Source organism: Hyperoodon ampullatus (assembly GCF_949752795.1).
Source record: "Hyperoodon ampullatus genome assembly, chromosome: 10".
Lineage (NCBI taxonomy): Eukaryota > Metazoa > Chordata > Mammalia > Artiodactyla > Ziphiidae > Hyperoodon > Hyperoodon ampullatus.
The window spans coordinates 75,154,068-75,174,895 of record NC_136923.1 but is presented as its reverse complement, the minus strand read 5'-3'; the positions used below and the strand labels follow the sequence as shown (position 1 = coordinate 75,174,895).

The following is a 20,828-nucleotide window of genomic DNA, read 5'->3' as shown; positions in this document are numbered from 1 at the left end:
AGGAGGCCAGCCTAGCGCTGCCCGGAGCCGGCGCGGGGAGGGGGGGGCGGTGGGTGGAAGCGGGCGCCGTGGCGTTGTGCTCCTCGGGTGCTCCGGGAGTGTCGGGCGAAGAAATCGGGGGACCCTGGGGCTCTGGGAGCCCCGAGGGCGGGGTCAGGGAGCGCTGGAGGGAACAGAGAGAACCTGTGTGGCCGGAGGGGCGGGTCCGCTCTCGGGGATGAAGGGAGCCCTGCCTGGCTCGCGCCGGCCACGCCAGGAGAGAGAGAGGCTCTTTGTCCGCGCTGGGCTGCAGCTGAGGGGGGCGGGGAGGAACTCCGGGCCCTTCTCCAGTGTCGTCCCCTCCGGAGGGCCCAGAGGGTGAGGAGCTGGACCCTGATGCTTCTGCCCGCGGTCCCCGCAGGTGGTGGGCAGTGGTGCTGCTGGCTGCGCTCCCCTCCCTCGGGGCAGGTGGAGAGAACCCCGAAGGCCCTCTGGAGTCATGGACCCAGCTATGGTTCTTCCGCTTTTTGGTGAACGCGGCTGGCTATGCGAGCTTTATGGTACCTGGCTACCTGCTGGTGCAGTACTTCAGGCGGAAGAACTACCTGGAGACAGGTGTGTGGGGAAGTTTGCTCAGTCTGTATTACGAGTGTTGGCCAGCAGTGCAAAGGGGAGGTGGCGTGGCAAGGGAGGAAGGGCGGCCAGCAGGGCGGGCTAGCAGCTGTGGGGGAGATGAGGTGCTAGGGAGAAGTTCGGGGTTTCACCTTGTGTGCTTTCTCCAGGCAGGGGTCTCTGCTTCCCCCTGGTGAAAACTTGTGTGTTTGGCAATGAGCCCAAGGCCCCGGATGAGGTTCCTCTGGCTCCCCGGGCAGAGCCAGCAGAGACCAGTCCCACTTGGCAGGCCCTGAAGCTGCTCTTCTGTGCTGCGGGGCTCCAGGTAAGTAGGCAGGCTCTGCAGCTCTTCCTGGGTCGGTCCCCGCGGACAGGGACTCTGTGGAACCAGAGCTTTTACCCCACCGGTCCCAACAGTTTGCTGGTGGTTGTGTTGTGTGTCCTCCTCCTCCCAGAGGCACACCGTCTTCTTGGGGGTGGTTGGAGGAAACGCTGTCTTTTCTGTCCTCCTGTCTCTATCCTCTGTGATTTCTCCCATCCCCTTGTAATGATGTCTCATATACCGTAAACCCACTGTTTAAAGTTTCAGCCTTGCTCACTACTGCGTGTGAAAGGGGTGCTGAGATGCTGACCTCATGGCATTTTGGAGTGGGCACTTCTGGTTCCACCTAGTGTACCATGTTGAACTAACAGGTGTGCAGTCTTTAAGAACTCTTCCTCCCACAGTTGGTTGAAAATAGAGAAGAAAATACTTGGGGTGGAGTCGGCTCTAACATCCCTACTGTGGGGACAGACAGGGTCTGGTCAGTCCTAAAGCATTTGTTGTTTTGTTTCACACACTTGATTGCCTGCAAGGTGAATCCAGATTTGGGAGAGAAGAAGAAGAAAGTAACTTCTAGTTACTACAGATATTTATGCTGTCCATCCTCATCATTTTCGATATCGTCCTGAGGAAGGAGGAGATTGTTGCGCTTTTTGGCCTGCCTTTTCCTTCTCTTGCTTATCTCCTCTCCCTCCGCCCTTCCCCATCCAGGTGTCTTATCTGACGTGGGGAGTGCTGCAGGAAAGAGTGATGACCCGCAGCTACGGGGCCACGGCCACATTGCCAGGTGAGCGCTTCTCGGACTCACAGTTCCTGGTGCTAATGAACCGCGTCCTGGCACTGATGGTGGCTGGCCTCTACTGCATCTTATGCAAGCAGCCCCGGCATGGGGCACCCATGTACCGGTACTCCTTTGCCAGCCTGTCGAATGTGCTCAGCAGCTGGTGCCAATATGAAGCTCTCAAGTTCGTCAGCTTCCCCACCCAGGTGCTGGCCAAGGCCTCCAAGGTGATCCCTGTTATGCTGATGGGAAAATTGGTGTCTCGGCGCAGCTATGAGCACTGGGAATATTTGACCGCCGGCCTCGTCTCCATCGGGGTCAGCATGTTTCTGCTGTCCAGCGGACCGGAACCCCACAGCTCCCCAGCCACCACGCTCTCAGGCCTCATCCTGTTGGCAGGTTACATTGCCTTTGACAGCTTCACCTCCAACTGGCAGGATGCCCTGTTTGCCTATAAGATGTCATCGGTGCAGATGATGTTTGGGGTCAACTTCTTCTCCTGCCTCTTCACAGTGGGCTCCCTGCTAGAGCAGGGGGCTCTCCTGGAGGGCGTCCGCTTCATGGGTCGACACAGTGAGTTTGCCGCCCACACCCTGCTGCTGTCCATCTGCTCTGCGTGTGGCCAGCTCTTCATCTTCTACACTATTGGGCAGTTTGGGGCTGCCGTCTTCACCATCATCATGACCCTCCGCCAGGCTTTTGCCATCCTCCTCTCCTGCCTTCTCTACGGCCACACTGTCACTGTGGTGGGGGGCCTGGGGGTGGCTGTGGTCTTTGCTGCCCTCCTGCTCCGAGTCTACGCCCGGGGCCGTCTAAAGCAGCGGGGAAAGAAGGTCGTGCCAGTCGAGTCATCTGTGCAGAAGGTTTGAGGGGCCTGAGCGATGAAGTGAATAGGACCCTCTCACTGTACCAGTTTTCCTGTCCTACTGTAACTTCTCGGAGGCGGCAGGCTCTAGGGCAAAATGCAGGTTTCTTAGTATCACAGACCAGCTCTGCAGTTGGGGGTATGGAGACCAGGAGGCAGCCTTCCCCTTTGCCTTAAGTCCCCCATCCTCTAGTGGGCAGGATTCTTCCCAGGGTGGCAATGACAGTGGGAAGGGGCAGGGGGCCGTGTTGAGAAGGCAGAGGCACCTTCCAAAGCCCCTCCCTCCTCCAATTCCCTGAAGTCTTGCCCTGTAGGCTCTGCCAACGCCTCACCTGTGCTTGTCCCCTACCTTGAATACCCACCCTTTCAGACTCCAAGAGACCTGCATTTCTTACTCTGGCGAGAGAAGCACAAGTGTTGTAGGCTCCAAATGCTGCTTTCCCAGGAGAGTAAGTGAAAGACGGTGCTGTGCTGCGGGAGGGGGTTGGGAGTCCCTCCCACCCGCCCAGCACCGCCCCCCCACTCTGCTCCTGGATCCCTAGGCTCTGCTCCATGAGCCAGTTGCAGGTTTTGGTACTTTGGAAATGTAACTTTTGCTCTTATAATTTTATTTTATTAAATTAAATTGCTGCAGTGGGCTCGGTCCTGTGTTTGGTTGACTGAAGTACAGACTTTCAACTTCAGATGGGTTATGTCCTATAAACCCATCAGAAGTTGAAAATGTGTTTAATACACCTGACATAGCTTACCCTACCTAAAACTTCCATCAGCTCAAAACATCCTACAGTTGCTGTTTTACAGGTGTCAAATATCTCATCTAACTTGTTTAATACTGAAAACGAAAAGGCAGTGGTGGTTACGTGTACCACCTGTTTGTGGCCAGGTGGCTGGGAACTGCAGCTCAGCGCCCAGCCACACCAGTGAAGGTACCTCATACTGTCAGCCCAGGAAAAGATCAAAACTCAAAAGGAGTTCCTACTGCATGTGTGTGCTTTTGTATCAGCACAGTAAAGTCAAAAAATTTTGAGTGGAAGACCCTCTATGTGCTTTAGGAAAGGGACTTTTTAACGTGTTATATGGTAGTTCAAAGGTACCATTTAAAAAAAATACCATTTATACCTTCAGTGCTTTTTTAATCAGTATTTTTTTAAATTGAAGTATAGTTGATTTAGTGTTAATTTTTGCTGTACAGCAAAGTGATTGTTACATGCACTTTTTTAAAGTACTGTTTTCTGTTATGGTTTATCATAAGATACTGAATGTAATTGTGTGCTATACAGTAGGGCCTTGTTCATCCATTCTTGTTCATATAAAAGCTTCCATCTGCTAACCCCAACCTCCCATTCCATGCCTCCCCCATCCCCCTTGGCAACCACTGGTCTGTTCTCTGTCCCTGATTTGATTCAGAGGTTCATTTGTGTCATATTTTACATTCCACATATGTGATTATCATATGGTATTTCTCTTTTACTTAGCATGGTAATGTCTAATTGCATCCATGTTGCTGCAGATGGCATTTCATTCTTTTTAATGGCTGAGTAGTATTCCCTTGTGTATATGTACCACATCTTTATCATCTGTCAACAGACGTTTGTTTCCATGTCTTGGCTATTGTGAGTTAGTGCTGCTGCAGACATAGGGGTGCATCTATTTGAATTAGTTTTGTCTGGATATATGCCCAGGAGTGGATTACTGGATATGTAATTCTATTCTTAGTTTTCCGAGGAACCTCCATACCGTTTTCCTCGGTGGCTACACCAACCTGCATTCCCGCCAACAGTGTAGGAGGGTTCCCTTTTCTCCACACCCTCTCCAGGCTTTTGTTATTTGCAGACTTTTTTGTTTGGTTTTGTTTTGACCACACAGCACGCAAGGATCTTAGTTCCTGAACCTGCACCCACTGCAGTGGAAGCACAGTCTTAATCGCTGGACTGCCAGGGAAGTCCTGTTATTTGCTTACTTTTTAATGTGAGGTGGTACCTCATCATCATTTTGATTTGCATTTCTCCAGTAACTATGTTGAACATCTTTTCATGTGCCTATTGGCCATGTGTATGTCTTCTTTGGAGAGATGTCCATTTAGGTCTTCTGCCCATTTTTAAATTGGATTGTTTTTTTGTTAGTAACTTGTATGAGCTGTTTGTATTATTTTGGAAATTAAGCCCTTGTCAGTTGCATCATTTGCAAGTATTTTCTGTTCTGTAGGTTTTCTTTTACCGTTTCAAGTTTCATTAGATCCCATTTGTGTGACTTCTAAACTTATCAGTGACCTTTTAAAAACTTTTAAAGTCCTACTATGTATCACGTTATCTATACTCAGGATGATGGCAGGTTAAGACTTGGGAAACAGAAACTAGGGAAACTCCAAAGGCAGCATTATACATACTTGGGGGTGGGGCGTCCACATGATTTGAGAGAGCAGAAGCGTATAAAAAACCTGCATCATCTTTATTTTGCATACTTTAATTTCAGAACAAACAAACAAAAAAACACAATATACAACATTCAAACCCCATGTCAAATGTGGAAAGAAATAGGGCTTGAGGCCCTTATATCCTGCCTTAGACAGAAGGACAGAAATAAAACCACTAGACATCAGCAGAAGGAACCAAGTGGGCCAAGGCCTCTGGGGCTGCTGCTGGGGGAGCATGGGGACACTATACAGAGGGAACAAAGTCTGCAGGTAGACATTCCTAATCTACTTCTTCCATGCGAGAGGCATCCTCATCACCCTCAAGGGGGGGGATCTCATCAGGAACAGCAGTACTGGGCTCCTCTGCTGTCACTTCATCTTCATCAATGCCTAAAAGTAGGAAGAATGCCACTTGAGATCTGACCCAAAAAGCACTCAGTCCAATCTGCCCACCAGACCAGTTCCTCATCTCCTTGCCACACTCAAGAGGACAAAAGTACTCACCCAAGCCTAGCTTGATCATGCGGTAGATGCGGTTGGAGTGGGTCTGGGGATCCTCAAGCGAGAAGCCGGAAGAGAGCAGTGCAGTTTCGAACAGCAGCACCACCAGGTCCTTGACAGCCTTGTCATTCTTGTCTGCCTCTGCCTTCTGCCGCAGGGTCTCCACAATGGGGTGGTCAGGATTGATCTCCAGGTGCTTTTTGGCCATCATGTAGCCCATGGTCGAGTTGTCCCGAAGTGCCTGGGCTTTCATGATGCGCTCCATGTTGGCAGTCCAGCCATAGGTGCTCGTCACGATGCAGCAGGGTGAAGACACAAGCCTATTGGAGATTGTCACCTGTGGACAGTCACAAAAAACCTTGGGTTCATATTAAATCAAATTGCCACCTCGAGGCAAACGTGATACTTGAAGTTCTGTTCTCGGGAGGAAAAATACCTCATCTTTGTTAAGTTTAATAGAAACAGCAACCTTAAAATCTGCCTGGTTAAGAAAACAAAGGGTAGGATTGGCGCTAAACAAATTAGGCTGCCCCAAACCACTAACTGTATAGCAACCAGAGATGGAGGGAAATAGCCCCGAAGGCATCTGTTACACATCACTTAGTTCCAGAGTTGCTTACCTTCTCCACCTTCTTATCCAAGATCTCTTTCATGAGTTTGCAGAGGTTCTCAAACTTAGCCTTGCTCTCCTCCATCTTCTTCTTCTCCTCCTCATCCTCAGGCAGCTCCAGGCCCTCCTTGGTAACCGAGACCAGACTCTTCCCATCAAACTCCTTGAGCTGCTGCACACAGTACTCATCTATCGGCTCTGTCATGTACACCACCTCGAAGCCCCGCTTCCGCACTCGCTCCACAAATGCAGAGTTGGCAACCTGCTCTTTGCTCTCACCTGTAGGATTACTTAGTGTGACTCAAGGGCCAGAATGCCTCAACCTGCCAGTTGCCAGGTATCCTTGAGTGCCCTCCCCTTCTCCCCACACCTCTAAAGAGAGGCTTTGATCAGACCCAGGCTCCAACATACCAGTGATGTAATAGATGGACTTCTGGGTCTCCTTCATGCGAGACACGTATTCTGAGAGAGAAGTCATCTCATCTCCAGACTGGGAGGTGTGATAGCGCAGCAGCTCAGAAAGGCGTCGCCGGTTAGTGGAGTCCTCATGGATTCCAAGCTTTAAGGGTGGAAAGAAAAATACAATCTTGCTAAGAAATAATTTATCCTCTATGTGAGTAAGAAATAATCCATCATAATTATTAAGCCAAAAAGTACTTGCTGCCTCTTTACCTTTAGATTTTTAGAGAACGCCTCATAGAATTTCTTGTAGTTCTCCTTGTCTTCTGCCAGCTCTGAGAAGAGCTCAAGGCACTTCTTAACAATGTTTTTGCGAATGACCTTCAAGATTTTGCTCTGCTGGAGCATTTCTCGGGAGATGTTCAGGGGAAGGTCTTCAGAGTCAACCACACCACGGATGAAGTCTGAAATCAAGTACGTAAGCTCAGTTTTAAAAAGGGGAGTGGAGAGGATAAAAATAAAGGTACACACAGGGTTATCTGTATTCAACAGGACCAATTTTCTCACTGAACCTTCACTTGTTATGTTGCAGAGGATCCTTAATCTAAGGTAAAGACTTCAGTCTCCTTGAGAATGCTGAACGCAAGTACATTAGGCCAAAAAGATACTCACTGAGATATTCTGGTATTAATTCATCACAGCTGTCCATGATAAACACACGGCGTACATAGAGTTTAATGTTGTTCTTCTTCTTTTTGTTCTCAAAGAGGTCAAAAGGAGCCCGACGAGGGATGAACAGCAATGCTCTGAATTCCAACTGACCTTCCACAGAGAAGTGCTGAAAGAAATCCAAGATAATCCAACTGTCTATTTCAAAATAAGAGTGGCTTTTTGTCCCAACCCCGAATTATCCAATATTTGGAACTAAAATCTTCCCCCTAAGCACCAGGAGTAGAGTGGATGCTAAGGCAACTGTTGAGAAAATTTAAGCGCTAACGCCCTAAATGAACCCAACATGGTACAAGCTGTGTATAATTCCTGGGTCAATGAGGAAATCGTCAAATCAGGACCCCGGATGGGTAAAGCTGCCACAGTACAAGTGAGGTAACTGGGGAAAATGTCATTTCTCCACCCTGGAAAGGTCCGTTAGCAAGTGAACTCGTGGCATTCACAGCTCCCAGCTCCCAACCAGTTGGGTAAGTTGCATTTGCCCATTATCGGCTCCTCCTATTGAGCCAACAAGTAAGGCTTCTTACCTTCACTGCCAAGTGATCTTCCCAGTCATTGGTAAGGCTCTTATAGAACTCTCCGTATTCTTCCTGGGTGATGTCATCAGGGTTTCTGGTCCAAATGGGCTTGGTCTTGTTCAGTTCTTCCTGATCAATATATTTCTCCTTGATCTTCTTTGTCTTCTTTTTCTTATCTTTGCCACTATCATCCTCCTCATCTGAGCCCACATCTTCAATCTTAGGCTTCTCCTCATCATCTTTATCTTCCTCTTCTTTCTCACCTTTCTCTTCCTCTGCCTCATCATCACTGATTTCCTTCTCGCGTTCCTTCTCCAGCTAAAAGTATCAAAGACGATAAATGCAGGATACAGAAAGCAAAAAACCAAAGGTCCATTTAGATTCTCTAAAGCATCTTCACTTGAGTTACCAGTCCATACTTACATAGAGTGTGATGGGATAACCTATGAACTGTGAGTGCTTCTTCACCACTTCTTTGACCCGCCTTTCTTCTAAGTACTCTGTCTGGTCTTCCTTAAGGTGGAGAATCACTTTGGTACCCCGCCCAATGGGCTCACCTAGAAAAAGTCAATCAAAATGGAGTAAAAAATGAAACTAAATGCAAAACTATAAAAATAATTGCTTTATAGATAAAATGCTCAAGATCTTTATTACTGTTTCCCCAGAATTCTCACCCAGACACCTTAAGAGGAAAGCCAACTTACCACGGTCAGCACGTACAGTGAAGGAACCCCCAGCAGAAGACTCCCAGGCATACTGTTCATCATCATTGTGCTTTGTGATCACAACCACTTTCTCTGCCACTAGGTAGGCAGAGTAGAAGCCAACACCAAATTGCCCAATCATGGAAATGTCTGCACCAGCCTGCCAAAAAGTTTATGGAAGTCGAATGCAAGTTTCAAAGAAACAGCAAACCAAACACCAAAAAATACGAATGGTGTGTGCCTAGCTAAAATACCACATACCTGAAGAGCCTCCATAAATGCTTTAGTACCAGACTTGGCAATGGTTCCCAAATTATTTACAAGATCAGCTTTGGTCATGCCAATGCCAGTGTCTACCAGAGTCAGGGTGCGCTCCTGGGGGTTGGGGATGATGTCAATTTTCAACTCTTTACCACTGTCCAATTTGGAAGGGTCTGTCAGGCTCTCATAACGAATCTTGTCCAAGGCCTGGAAACACAAATTGCAATTTTACAATTCTGCTTCCTTAAAGCCCATTTCACCCAAAAGAAAAAACTTTTTTTATTCCCAAATACCCTCAATCTGATTACCCATTTAACTTGTAGTTTGACAACCGCATCCAACTATAGTCTCTATCCACCTACCCACCATGGAATAAAGCAAACCGTTTTGTAACAGCAGCAAATTTATATCCCTTTCAACACTGAACACCACAAAATGCCAAACCACCCCTTCTCCTTTTTTTTTGGAGTACTTGGAAAAAAAACGCCAATGAAAACACCCAAGGCACTCACATCAGAAGCATTACTGATCAACTCCCGAAGAAAAATTTCCTTGTTGGAATAGAAGGTATTGATAATAAGAGACATGAGTTGGGCAATTTCTGCCTGGAAAGCGAAAGTCTCCACCTCCTCCTCTCCATGGTGCACTTCCTCAGGCATCTAAAATGAGAAAACTCAAGAATTTAAGACTACTAGAGTTCACCCCGGTTACAATAAAGACATTAAGAGATTCAGTTCAAACTGTTTTGAGCTGTGTACTGAGACAAAATCCTTTCCTGTAAAAATTTCAGGCTGCATCCTTAGACGCAAAACAATGGGGAGAGGTGGTGCGCCTAACACACTCGATGAAACGTGTTAAGGTTTCTTGTACTTTGGAACCAAACTACTGTTAAAATGACCCATGGATCAGCATCACCTGGTAATTTGTTAGGCATGCAGAGTATCGCCCCTAACCCAGGTATCTCGAATGCAAGTAATAACCCCGGTTAATTCACACACACATTTAAATATGTAAATCACTACAGTTCTACCATTTTGGGTGGGACGACCTCCAACATGACTAGTTTTACGTTAAAGGGCAATGACTTGAAACTGCTCTCCCTTGAGGCATCTCCAAGCACATGTGGGATTACTGCCTCACGTGGTAGGGGAAGCTAACTCGAGAGATCGGTGGGATGCCCACCCAGGGTGGCTATTAAGACAAAGAACCGATAAAGCAAGAGCTCCACCGTGACCCCTGAGCACACGTCACTGAGATGCAAGTCCAAACCAAACACAACTAAGATGGTGGCCGTAGTCGGCTGGGCCGACTCTAGTCCTTGCCGGACATGCGTCGGCCAGGACCACGCGGGAAGGGGGCGCCACCGCGCAGCCTCCCTTCGCCCCAGCATCCGGGCACCAGGGCGGGGCACTGGGCTCCAGAAGCTTCCAGAACAATCTCAGCTCTCGAGAAGGGGCGGGGGAGGAATAAACCCATGAATCCCAGAGCCTGCCCCCTTCCCTCTCCCGTCCCTCCTCCTGCACCAAGACCGCAGGCCAGAGGCGACCGAAAACATCCCTCGCCGCAGACCCTCCCGGAAAGCACCCGAAAAAACTTTAAAACCGCGTCCAATAGAAGAGATGGCAAAACCTGATCAGGACCGAGCTGTGCTGACTCACACCGAGCGCGCACACCCACAACCCTTGGGGACCCTCCGGCGCCCCGTAGCCGCGTCCGGAAGTGGAGAGGCAAACATGGCAGCGTCCCGGGCCGGCGCGGCCACCACGTGCAGCTGCCCACTAGCCCAGACCCACTCCGCGGCCCACCTCGCCCATGGCTAATAGCTGCCTAGAAGCAGCCCCGCCACCAAGCACAGAAAAGAGGCTGAACTCAAGAGCTCCCTCCCACTCCCAACAGAAAATGGGAGCGTTATCCCAAAAGCCGCCCCAACACGACAAAATGTGGGAGTCGGAAAGGACGCGAGAGACGAAAACAACTCGGAAGAACAATCTAACCTGAAAAGCCCGGAGAAGACTGCGGCCTTACCTTAAAGAATAAGAATCGCAGACACTAGAGAGCTGAGCGGGCAAGGACTGCCTCAACCTCACTCGCCGCAACAGAAGTGCACTGGGGTGACTCAAAAGAACGGCTGTGCGCCCCCAGTCGCCTTATATAAGACGAAGCACAGCCTAGCTGCCCGCCCCCGGATCCCTCCGCCTTAAAGGAGGATGCCTGTCAGCACCGCACCTGCCGCCCCCCGCCCACCTTGACGTCATGGTCCAAAATAGGGGAGGGGGCGGTGAAGAACGGGAGCGTCCGGCCTCAGTCTGCACGGGGAGCGCATGTATTTACTCGTTTTCATAGCCCCGTCTCTGCGCTTCCAAGACAGGACACCATCAGAAATAGATGTTGGGAATGCTCTCATGACGTAAGCGGCGGATCAGGGGCGAGAATCCCCACTGACCTCCATAGAAACCTGTAGGGCAGGCGTCTCCACACCCAAGAGTCCCGGCCTCGAAGGACGCCTAAAAAATGGCCAACCACTCCCACCTACGCTCCCAGGCTCAATCTCCCTTTAGAATCTTCGCTACACATTCCAACAGACCGATAAGGGGAAGGGGTCTTTTCCGCGGGCGGTGCGGAATCGGAAGCCCAACTCTGGGCAGGCCGGGGAATCCCGGCCCTCCCGGGGGCAGGGCCAGCGTTTCGCCGCGGGGCGTGGCTCCGGCTGCGGGAAGAGTGCCGGCTCCGGCTGGCGGGGGACTCTTTGCCTGCATGCGGCGGAAGGAGCCATGGCGGCGGTACTGCGACACTTCCAGCAGGTTCCAGGCCCGCCTAGGCGGTCCCGCCCCGCCCCCTTCCCTCGAGGCTCCGCCCCGCCCTCTGCGGCCTGGGCTGTGCCTCTGCGGCGGCTCCGCCCCGCGACCGTTCTGCTACGATCCTGGGGTTGAAGTGGGCGGCCCTAATCCCGTTTACTGTAGGAAACTGCAAGGGGCACCCTTTACCCCACCTGCCAGGCCCAGCTAGCCCAGCACTCCGTCTGGGGTTGGGATTGACCCCACTTCTCCCCCATCAATCACACGGGCTGTTGGGGCAGCTCTAAGGGCGCCGCCTTCAGAGAGTGGAAACTGGGGATGGGGTCGCTACGCGATGGACCCTCCCCAGCTTCTGCAGCCTCCCACAGGTGTGGAGCGCAGAGACATGCACATCGAGTTCTCAGTCTGGTTTCTTGTTTCTTTTTTTTTTTTTTTTTTTCCCACCCTCTTCTCTCTTTCTGCAGCTGCCTAGATCTGGGGAGGGTCGGGTCTCCAAGGACCCCTCTGCAGGGTGGCAGAAGTTCTTGGAGGCAGCATGAAGACTCTGGCCAGAGTGTAGCCCGCTCCAGGCGGCTGGAACCACGTCGTTACCCTTCAGCGGTGGCGCCGGAGGCTTCAAGCCACGGGCCTGCCCAGCGAGCTGCGGGACGCCGTGCCTCCTCTGGCTTTGCCCCTTTTGCGTGCCCTCCGGCTGGTGAGCTGTCCTTGCCTTTCCAAGGCCTCATCTTGGAAGCCTACTGGACCCACAGACCCTCCAGGAGAGAATGGCCACCCCCTACGCTGTGACCTTGTGGATGTCCAGCAACTCCCTTCATGGCCCACTTTGTCGGCCCCTGGCTTGCTGGGGAGGGCTTCCGCCACCACCACCCGCCGACCTTCCCTCAGCAGCCCTGGTGCCCAGTCTTATTCTTTCATATCTTCTTGGTTTATGTGTTTAGTTTCAAGGAACAAAGGACCCTTGCTTTCTTTTTCCTCGTCCCACACTCCAGACCTCATCAACCCTGCCATCACTACCTTAATTTCATCTCTCCTTACACTTCCACTCCCCTTCTTTATGGTCTGGGAGGAGTCATTGAGTGGGGGAAGGGCCGTGGTGCTGCTGCTAGGAGGCCCCCCCGGGTGCTGTGTTCCTGATGGAAACCTCAACCCAGGAGCGTCACCCCGCAACACACCCTCCCTCCCCCTGGGCAGAAGGGGCCTAGTTAATTAAACACCTGCTCCCTTGTTCACGAAGAGGATTGACAACATCTCACAGTCCTGTGAAGAGGTGGGAGTGAATCTGCACATTCTAGAAACTGGGCGAGGAAGGCTTCAGTGAGTACCCCAGGGTGGGTCAGCTCAGAGCCTTTGCTCCGCTAACTCCCTTGCTCCCTGCTCCAGAAATGGAGTAGGGATGCTGTTTCTTCTCCCAGGACTCAAGCCCAAAGCAGAGCAAGAATCACTCCTGTGGACCAGTGTCAGGACCAGAGATTCCTCGGGGTTTTCCTAATGGGAAAATCTCAAATCTCGCACCAGCACAGAAATTCTGCTTCCTCTTCCAGAAATCTTCAGGATGACCTCTTCAGCTCACTGACACTCACTAATCCCCTGTGAGCCTTGTCTGAGGATACAGAGATGCATAAACAGGACAAGGAGCCCTTAGCCCACTAGGGGGAGCTGCAGCAGACCAAGTGTGAATCAGAGCAGCTGGCAGCAAGGGAGAAGCCTCAGTTTCCCAGCTCAGCTTGGGTAAGGGGGCAGGCTCAGGGCTACGTGGCACAGGTCTACTCCCCAGCAAAGGGAAAGCATGGGAAAGGCACAGCCCTGCCAGAGGGACCACAGCCCAGGAACCCTCAAGGGAGGCAGGAGTCACTGAAAGTGGCCCTGCAGGCAGGGGTTAGGTCACAGAGGGCCACAATGCCATGCTAAGTAGTTCTGACCTTAACTTAGGGTCAGGGAAGCCAGTGAAGGCTATTAAAGATGACTTAACCTCCCCCCCCCCCCCACCGAATCCCCAGAAGCCTATTCCCAGCAGCATTTGCAACCCTTGATGTTCCTAAGATACCCTTTATTCCCGACCAGGCCTCAAAGACCCAGCCCAACCTTCTGCTGTTTGGAGGGCAGCCAGATGAAGCAAGGACTGATAAACTATGGCCTGCAGTTGGTGGGCTTATCACTTGTTTTTGTATGGCCTGTGGAAAAGGATGGTTTTTACATTGTTTAATGGTTGAAAAAAAATCAAAGGGAAGATAATATTTTGGCATGTGAAAAGTATAGGAAATTTGAATTTATGTCCTTAAAGTTTTACTGAAACAAGCTCTACTTATTTGTTTACATGTTGTCTTTGGCTAGTTTCACACTGTAATGAGGGAGTTGATAGTTGTGACAGAGACCGTATAGCTTGCAAAGTCTAAAATATTTACCCCCTTACCTTTTACAGAAAAGCTTTGCAGACCCCTGATCTAGCTAAAGCTAAGTAGGGCCTCGGAGGGAGCACAGACTCAGCCTGGGCAGAGGCCTCCGGCTGCTGCTCGGACTGGGACTTCTCCTAGTTAGGAAGCACCACTGGCCTTTCAAGGAGGTCAGGGGGCCACTGAGGGGAGCTTAGATAAGGGGCCATGGATGAATCAAGCAACCGGAGGCATCAGTACATCAGGAACTATTTAAGCATGGGGAGTAGCTCTGGCTCCTTAACCCCCAGAACAAGCAGCCTCCCAAGCTCAGTACCTGCCAGGCGTGCCCTGTCAGTTCTGGTCTTCCCAGTTCCACCAGGCTTACATCTCTGAATTCCTGAGCTGACATCCTCCTGGGCCAACAGACCTGACATTCAGATATGTTGGACAGCTGAGCAGGTCTGCATGGCCAACCAGGGCTCCATCTCTTTTCCTCAGTTTCCATGTTCTGTGGGGACATGTCTCTTTGCACCACTTTTGCTCATTTGATTGTTAGTATGTTATTTTTTGATGCAATGGCACATGGAAATTTGCCTTCATTTTGTTTCCTGGAGAGTTTGAAAAACGATTGTTGTGTATTGATCCCACAACTTGGTAAGCTACCTTATTAATTTTTCATTTGTCTGTCAGTCTTTTGTTGTTTTCTAGTACAACCCTAGCTATCATCTGAGAACAATGATAGTTTGGTTTCTGCCTTTCTAACCCTTGTATCTCATATTTCTTGTTACACTGCACCAGCTAGGACCAGCAGAACAATGATGTGTGGAAACGGTGATTCTGGGCATCCCTGTCTCCTTTCTGATCAGAAAAGGAACTCTTCATCATTGAGCATATTTTCTCTTTCTGCTCCTAACTTGTTATACATCTTAATCTGAATGGGTATCAAAATTATTTTCCTGCATCTGTTGAGAATATTGTTTTTAAATTTTCCTTTATTTATGTGTTTAATTTAATAGACTTATTAACATTAGACTGAAATTATCCATTTCTTTAAAGTTTTGTAGAACTTACCTATAAAAATGCCTGTTTCTATTGTTTCCTATATGAAAATATTTTAACTAGGAACTCAAAAATTTTTAATGGCATAGGTCTATTCAGGTTTTCTACTACTCCTTGAGTGAATTTTGTTTAATAATTTTTCTGGATGTTTCTTGAAAGCTTTAAAGATTATGGCATACTATTTCCTTTGACTATCTTTTTAGTCTCTGTTCTATCTCAAGTATGTCCCCTTTTTTCACTCCTAAAATTGTTTTTCATGTCTTTTCCCTTTTTTTCATGATCAGTTTCACCAGCGATTTATCTATTTTATTACATAATTTGTTTTCTGCTTCTTTAATTTACTTTATTCCTTTATTTTTTTAAATTTCTGCTCAACTTTTTCTCATTATTTCTACTTTTTGAGGGTCAGGTCTGTTGTTCTTTTTCTATTTCCTTAACTTTAATACTTAGCACATTGAATTTCATCCTTTCCCCTTTTCAGACATAAGGATTTAAGACTATAAATTTCTTTTCAAGTACTATTTTAGCTATATCCCACAAGTTTCAATATATAGAATTTTTTATTATAATTCAGTTTTAAGGATTTTGATTCCCCTTATGGTATGTCTGTTGATCAGAGATCAGTGGTATCTGTTTAAAATGTTCAATTATTTTTATATTGTTTTCATTATGTTGTAGACATACAGTGGTGTGTATGATACTGAACTTTTGTATTTGAGACTTCCTTTGTAATCTAGGATGTGGTTAATATTTATAAACACTCCACATGTGCTTGAGAAAAGTATCTATTGATATTACCTAGTTGTTGGATAGGTCTAAATATGTTAAATCTATTAAATCAAGCCAGTTAATTATGTTGTTCCAAACAAACAAAAATCCCACTTGGAGACTCCCCGGGACGAAGCTTGGAGAAGGGAGAGGCTGGAGGTGTGGAGCTCACACAGGGGTGGGGAGGAGGCACGGTGTACACCTTCTCTGAGGTAGGATGATAAAAGTGGGGCTGAGGGGAGGGGAGGACCACTCTGGGCTGGAGGGGTCAAGAAGTCTGTTTTAGGCATTGTGGGGCACCAAGGAGAGATGTCCAGGAGGCAGAGGCTGATGGCTGAAGTCATGGGCAAGAACAAAATCTCTCAGGGGAGTGGGGTGAGAAAGCCAGAAATTGTGGTCTAAGCCATTCTGGAATTGTAAATGGAGCATCTTTGGTAACCTCCTCTTTAATACCCGTATCAGCGTGTCTTGACTCTCTAAGGGCATAGTATCTGTGGCCTGGGGCTGTGACTGAGTCCTGCCTACCTGCCATTGTCAGCCCAGCCCCAAAATGTCTGTCCTCCTGCCGTCACACCCACCAGGCATCGCTTTCTGTCTTGGGCGTTATTTAGTGTTCCAGGCCCTCTTTGACTAAGAAGCTAAAATGTAACCCTAAATTGGTTCAGCCCAGAGCAGATTATAGGCAGAGAAAGGTGCAGGGGCGGGTGACACCACAAACAACCCTGACCTACTTAACTGTTCTGCCTGCCACCTGTCCTGCCCGAGGCACAAGTCACTGCTCAATGTTCAGGTCTCAACTGGCTGGATTTCTAGGTCATCCACTGGGCCCAGTGCCTGCCTGGCCCACCTGCACCAGATGAGGGACCGGTAGGGCTGTGGTACTTACTGCTGGTGGGTGGTGAGGAACTCACAAACAGGAGGCACTGAGGTTACACATCAGGAAGGACCTTGCTGGTTTCAGCTGGGAAGGATGTCATGCGAGCTCAGGATCCTAGCAGGCTTAGGATCCCTGGGATGTGAAAAGAGAAGATGCCTCTCTGGAATGTTTTGGAGGCTGGGAGGAAGGTGCACCACGCCTGCATTACATGCCCCCCTATCTCATGAGGCCGTGTACCTTTCCAAGCTCTTCACTGCCTGGAAAGTCGTGTGTGTGTGTGTGTGTGTGAGAGAGAGAGAGAGAGAGAGAGAGAGGGAGGGAGGGAGGGAGGGAGGGAGAGAGAGAGACGAGGACTGACACAGAGAGAAACAGACTTAAACTTACCTGGTGCTTTGCAGTTTAAAAAATATTTTTCCATCCTTTAAACCTTTCAGCCTCGGTTTTCTGGAGTAAAACAGGCATGGCAATAGCTAGCACTCCATCGGAGTCAGTATATGTACGAGGAGCGGCAGGTGAACGTTATTCATTAACTCAGTGGAGTTTCACAACCGGGAGAGGTAGGCAAGGCAAGTAGTATTACCCCTGCTTTACAGTTGAGCGGCTTCGAGATGGTAAGTGCCTGGCTCAAGGTCACCCGGACTTAAGGGTCAGTAGAGTCTGGACCCCCATCTGCCAGGGGTCAGATGAGAGGGGCTGCGTGGATACAGGCCGCGCTCCAGCCAGGGGGCGCGCGCGCGTCACGGGTGACGTCACTTCCCTTTCTAGCGGCGGGCGGGGCTGAGCAGAACCCAGGCTCCCCTCGTTCGCGCCCCGGCCCTGAGGTTCTCGGCTGTCCCGCCCGAAGGCAGTGGCCGTTCGCACTTGGCTGGGGTGAAGGAAATGAGGCCTGGTTCTCGAAGCTTCGGGGGCTGAAGATGCGGGGGAGGGGGCCGAACGGCATGCAGGGAGAGCAGCGAGCCCACCAGGCTGAGGTCATTCTAATGACTCTTGGCACCACGTGTCTCTAGGGTCCTCACCTCCTGCACCCAGGCTCTGCCGCAGACCCCCTGAATTTCCTTAGCAAGCCGTACATGTTACCCCGTTTAAAGAACAAGGGACCTGGGCCACAGAGGATAGATGGCTCGCGCAAGATGACACAACTGGTACTTGGCAGGCCCAAAATGGAATCCTAGGCTCTGAATCTGAACCATCACCCAACCCGTAGGAAGGCATGGGAGTGAGTAGCTGTCATGAGCAGAAGCCCCTGCTTTGTGGGGTCTTGCTGACTCATTTAGCACTTGCCCGGCTGTCTGGAGCCGGAACGCCAGGGGCTGACTGGCAGGGAGCACCAGGACCGCCGAGGCTGTGAGGGGCTCTAGTGAGCACATGCTCTCCCAGAGGCGACCCGTGCAGGAAGCCAGGTCGGGCAGAGATGAGCTGGAGAAGCCAAGCTGCTACAAAGGCCCCTGATGCGTTGGGGGGCGGAGCAGGGGGAACGCCGGCTCTGCCCATCTCCACACTCACTGCCGACCTGCCCCAAGAACCAGCCTGGCCCCTCTTCCTCAGACTGCCACTCTTCCAGTGTGTCAGGACTTGGGTTTCAGGCGGGGCCTGCCGGCCACAGCTGGGCTGTCTCTTTAAGGTGACTCTGCACTTCTCTGCTCACATCCATTTTGAATCCCTATCAGAGTCTAACATTCTGAGGATAATTTTCCCAATAACTGGGGGTTTCCTGTCAAGCACCTGCCCCCATCATACTGCCCCCCACCATACTCTTTCCATTTTTACCCCAAAGAATACAAACACAAGTATATTGCAATTCATCCGTTATACCCGACGCTTCACTTCTATTTTTAAGGACGACTGCTAATTTTACTGGGGCTCTTAGCTTTTCAAAAGTTTGAAGCTGCAACAATTCACCATATAAGATTAAACAAGAGGGAAATTTGTGTTGCAGTGGCAGCCACCCCAGGGAATACAGCAGCCTAATATACACAGACCACCCCTTGGGGCAGAAACGCCGCACGGAAGGAAGGTGACGACCAGCACAAGTTCAGCCCTTGCCCACCTTACAGGAAGCAAAGTGCTAGGAGGAAAGGTGGTGAGGCCCCAGAGCGGCCTGCCTCCCACATTCGGTGTTGTCAGCAGAGCGCCCACCTGTGGCCGGGGACTATCACTGCAGTTGGGTCGGCAGGAGTTACTTTTCCTAAGCCCCCAGAGCTCCCCATTCTCAGGTGAGGACACTGAGGGTATGAGTGAAACGAGGGAGACTCATATTTTCTGGCATTTGCATTAGAAAAAAATTTGGAAAAAAGAGTCCACTCATTTTCTTCATCAATTTCAGTTCAGAAATATGTGACTGTAATCTAAATGTTTGTCCTTCAAGCCATTGCTGGAGTTGTGAGAAACCTACTTAACACCCATCTGTATCTTGTGGGAACAGGCACTGAAATGAGTGCTACCACACAGCTGGAGTCTGGCCTGTGAAGACTGTGAGGCTGGACAAGCAGATGCAAGGAAGCAAACATCATCGAGTACCTCTGGGAGCTTAAAGAGTGAAAACATAGAATGTAGACCCAAACCTGAAAAACATGACAGTCTGGTTAACTGGAGTAAGAGCATAGTCACAGTTACAAAAGTTCTGAGGTGCAGAGGGAGAAGGAATTGTAGAAACTGGCTGTTGCTGGTGGTGGTAATCAGGAAATGTTTGGCGTGCCCCAGGGAGAGACCCGCCTGTGATTAAATGTGTTTTCAGATTATTCTGCGGCCGTGTGTGGGATGGGCTGCAGGAGACCTGGCAGGAGTCCTGAAAGGCCAGGCAGGAGGCAAGAAGGGACTCAGGGAAGAAGCACAGGGTCCCTGAGGGGCTGTGGTGCTGAGGAAGGAACACAGTAGGACTCTCGGAAGTTGAGATGGAGTGAGAGGGAGCAGAGCAAGGGTGCAGTTTTCTCTCGGCCTCGCGGCCAAAGGGCACCGCGGGGACGAGAGAACACTCGGGGCACCCTTTGCTTTTGAAACTGATAGGAAAGGAACACCTTGTTTCCCACCAACCTCAGATTCTGTACCCTGGTTTGGCGTGTACCCTGGGGTATTTCTGTGGACTCCAGTTCCCCCTATGATGATATATTTAACTCCCCTGTTAGGACTTCAGAGCTCATCAAAAGCCCTTAAAAATGTGCTAACAGCCCTTAATGAAGCCTGAAGCCTTCAATTAAACTGTCAGAAATAAAGCCCTGACAGCAGCGCCAAGGGCGTGGGGCATGGGGGCAGTGGCAGCTCAGAGGCCAGAGCTCTGGTTTCACTTCCTATCTGGAAAAGCCCTTTTTGAGAAGGGGGACCCAGCAGTATGGCCCCGTCCAACGACGCCTCTCATGGTCCCGAGCCACCGCACACCTCCCTTGGCCAAAGTTTGGGAAGAGAAAGGGGGCCCAGCTTCCCTGAGGACACACAGGCCCCTTGTTCGCCAAGAAGTCTGCCTTGACTTCGGTGTCAGGGCCGAGTGCCAGGCAGGGCAGAACCCTTGGGCTGCAGCCTCTTCCTGCTGGGAGTGTGGGAGTGCAGCCAGGAGCTTGGGGGGACAGGGTGGTGGAGCTGGTCATTTGTAGAGAACTCAGCCCCCGGGCTGCGGGGTGAGGACAGAGTGGAGGGGGTGACCGTGATGACAAAAGAAAGATGGGGCACTGTCTCCACCCCCAGGCCTATGAAAGAAGGGGTGAACCGGCAAAGGAAAATGGCCTTTCTCCGACTCGGCCAACAGTCTGGGTGTCCTGGCTCCAGGCCTGTCCGTCCTCTGCGGCCCCAGCAGGAGGTACTGTAGTCACTCTGAGACTAAGAGGACCAACACCCACCCCCACCCCCCGTCTTGGACCCTGGCCCAGTGCTGGCCAAGGCCCATCTGGGTCAGGCTCATCCCCCCCAGACTCAGACTGCCATCCCTCCAGCCTCTCCAGGGCATGAAGCCATGGCTGGAGCACACAGGGAGCCATGGAGGGGGAAAAAAAAAAAAAAAAAAAAAGTTTATTTAATCAGAGAGCCTTTGAAGGCACCTGGTTTGAGTGTAAAAAAAAAAAGGCAGTAAAATGGCAACTGTACAGGGTTCCTGATGGGCAAGAACATGGAGAGGTGGGGGGAAGAGGCACGTGGGGAGAAGGGGGCAGAAATATCAGATAAGACTTCAGAACAAGCAGTCCTGACCCCTAGCCACCCCTGGTACAGGCAAACAGATAGACACATGACACACACTCTCTGAGACTAGGAGCCTCTGCTGCTCTGCCAGGCAGGGAT

The 20,828-nt window shown here is 50.3% G+C and overlaps 2 protein-coding genes across 2 annotated transcripts; one reads left to right on the top strand and one right to left on the bottom strand.

The window, feature by feature from the left end:
• The first annotated feature begins 521 nt into the window (after positions 1–521).
• SLC35B2 (solute carrier family 35 member B2) lies at positions 522–3,197 on the top strand. Its single transcript, XM_079712466.1, has 3 exons — positions 522–598; positions 766–916; positions 1,625–3,197. Exons 1-3 carry the CDS (start codon positions 537–539, stop codon positions 2,561–2,563), a joined length of 1,152 nt encoding a protein of 383 aa, XP_079568592.1. The 5' UTR covers positions 522–536; the 3' UTR covers positions 2,564–3,197.
• A 1,789-nt stretch (positions 3,198–4,986) lies between these two features.
• On the bottom strand, positions 4,987–9,353 carry HSP90AB1 (heat shock protein 90 alpha family class B member 1; the record flags this gene model as incomplete). Its single annotated transcript, XM_079713965.1, has 11 exons — positions 4,987–5,362; positions 5,477–5,810; positions 6,094–6,362; positions 6,495–6,642; positions 6,756–6,946; positions 7,155–7,320; positions 7,739–8,047; positions 8,153–8,286; positions 8,434–8,593; positions 8,695–8,901; positions 9,207–9,353. 11 exons carry the CDS (start codon positions 9,351–9,353, stop codon positions 5,253–5,255), a joined length of 2,175 nt encoding a protein of 724 aa, XP_079570091.1. The 3' UTR covers positions 4,987–5,252.
• Positions 9,354–20,828: the final 11,475 nt, after the last annotated feature.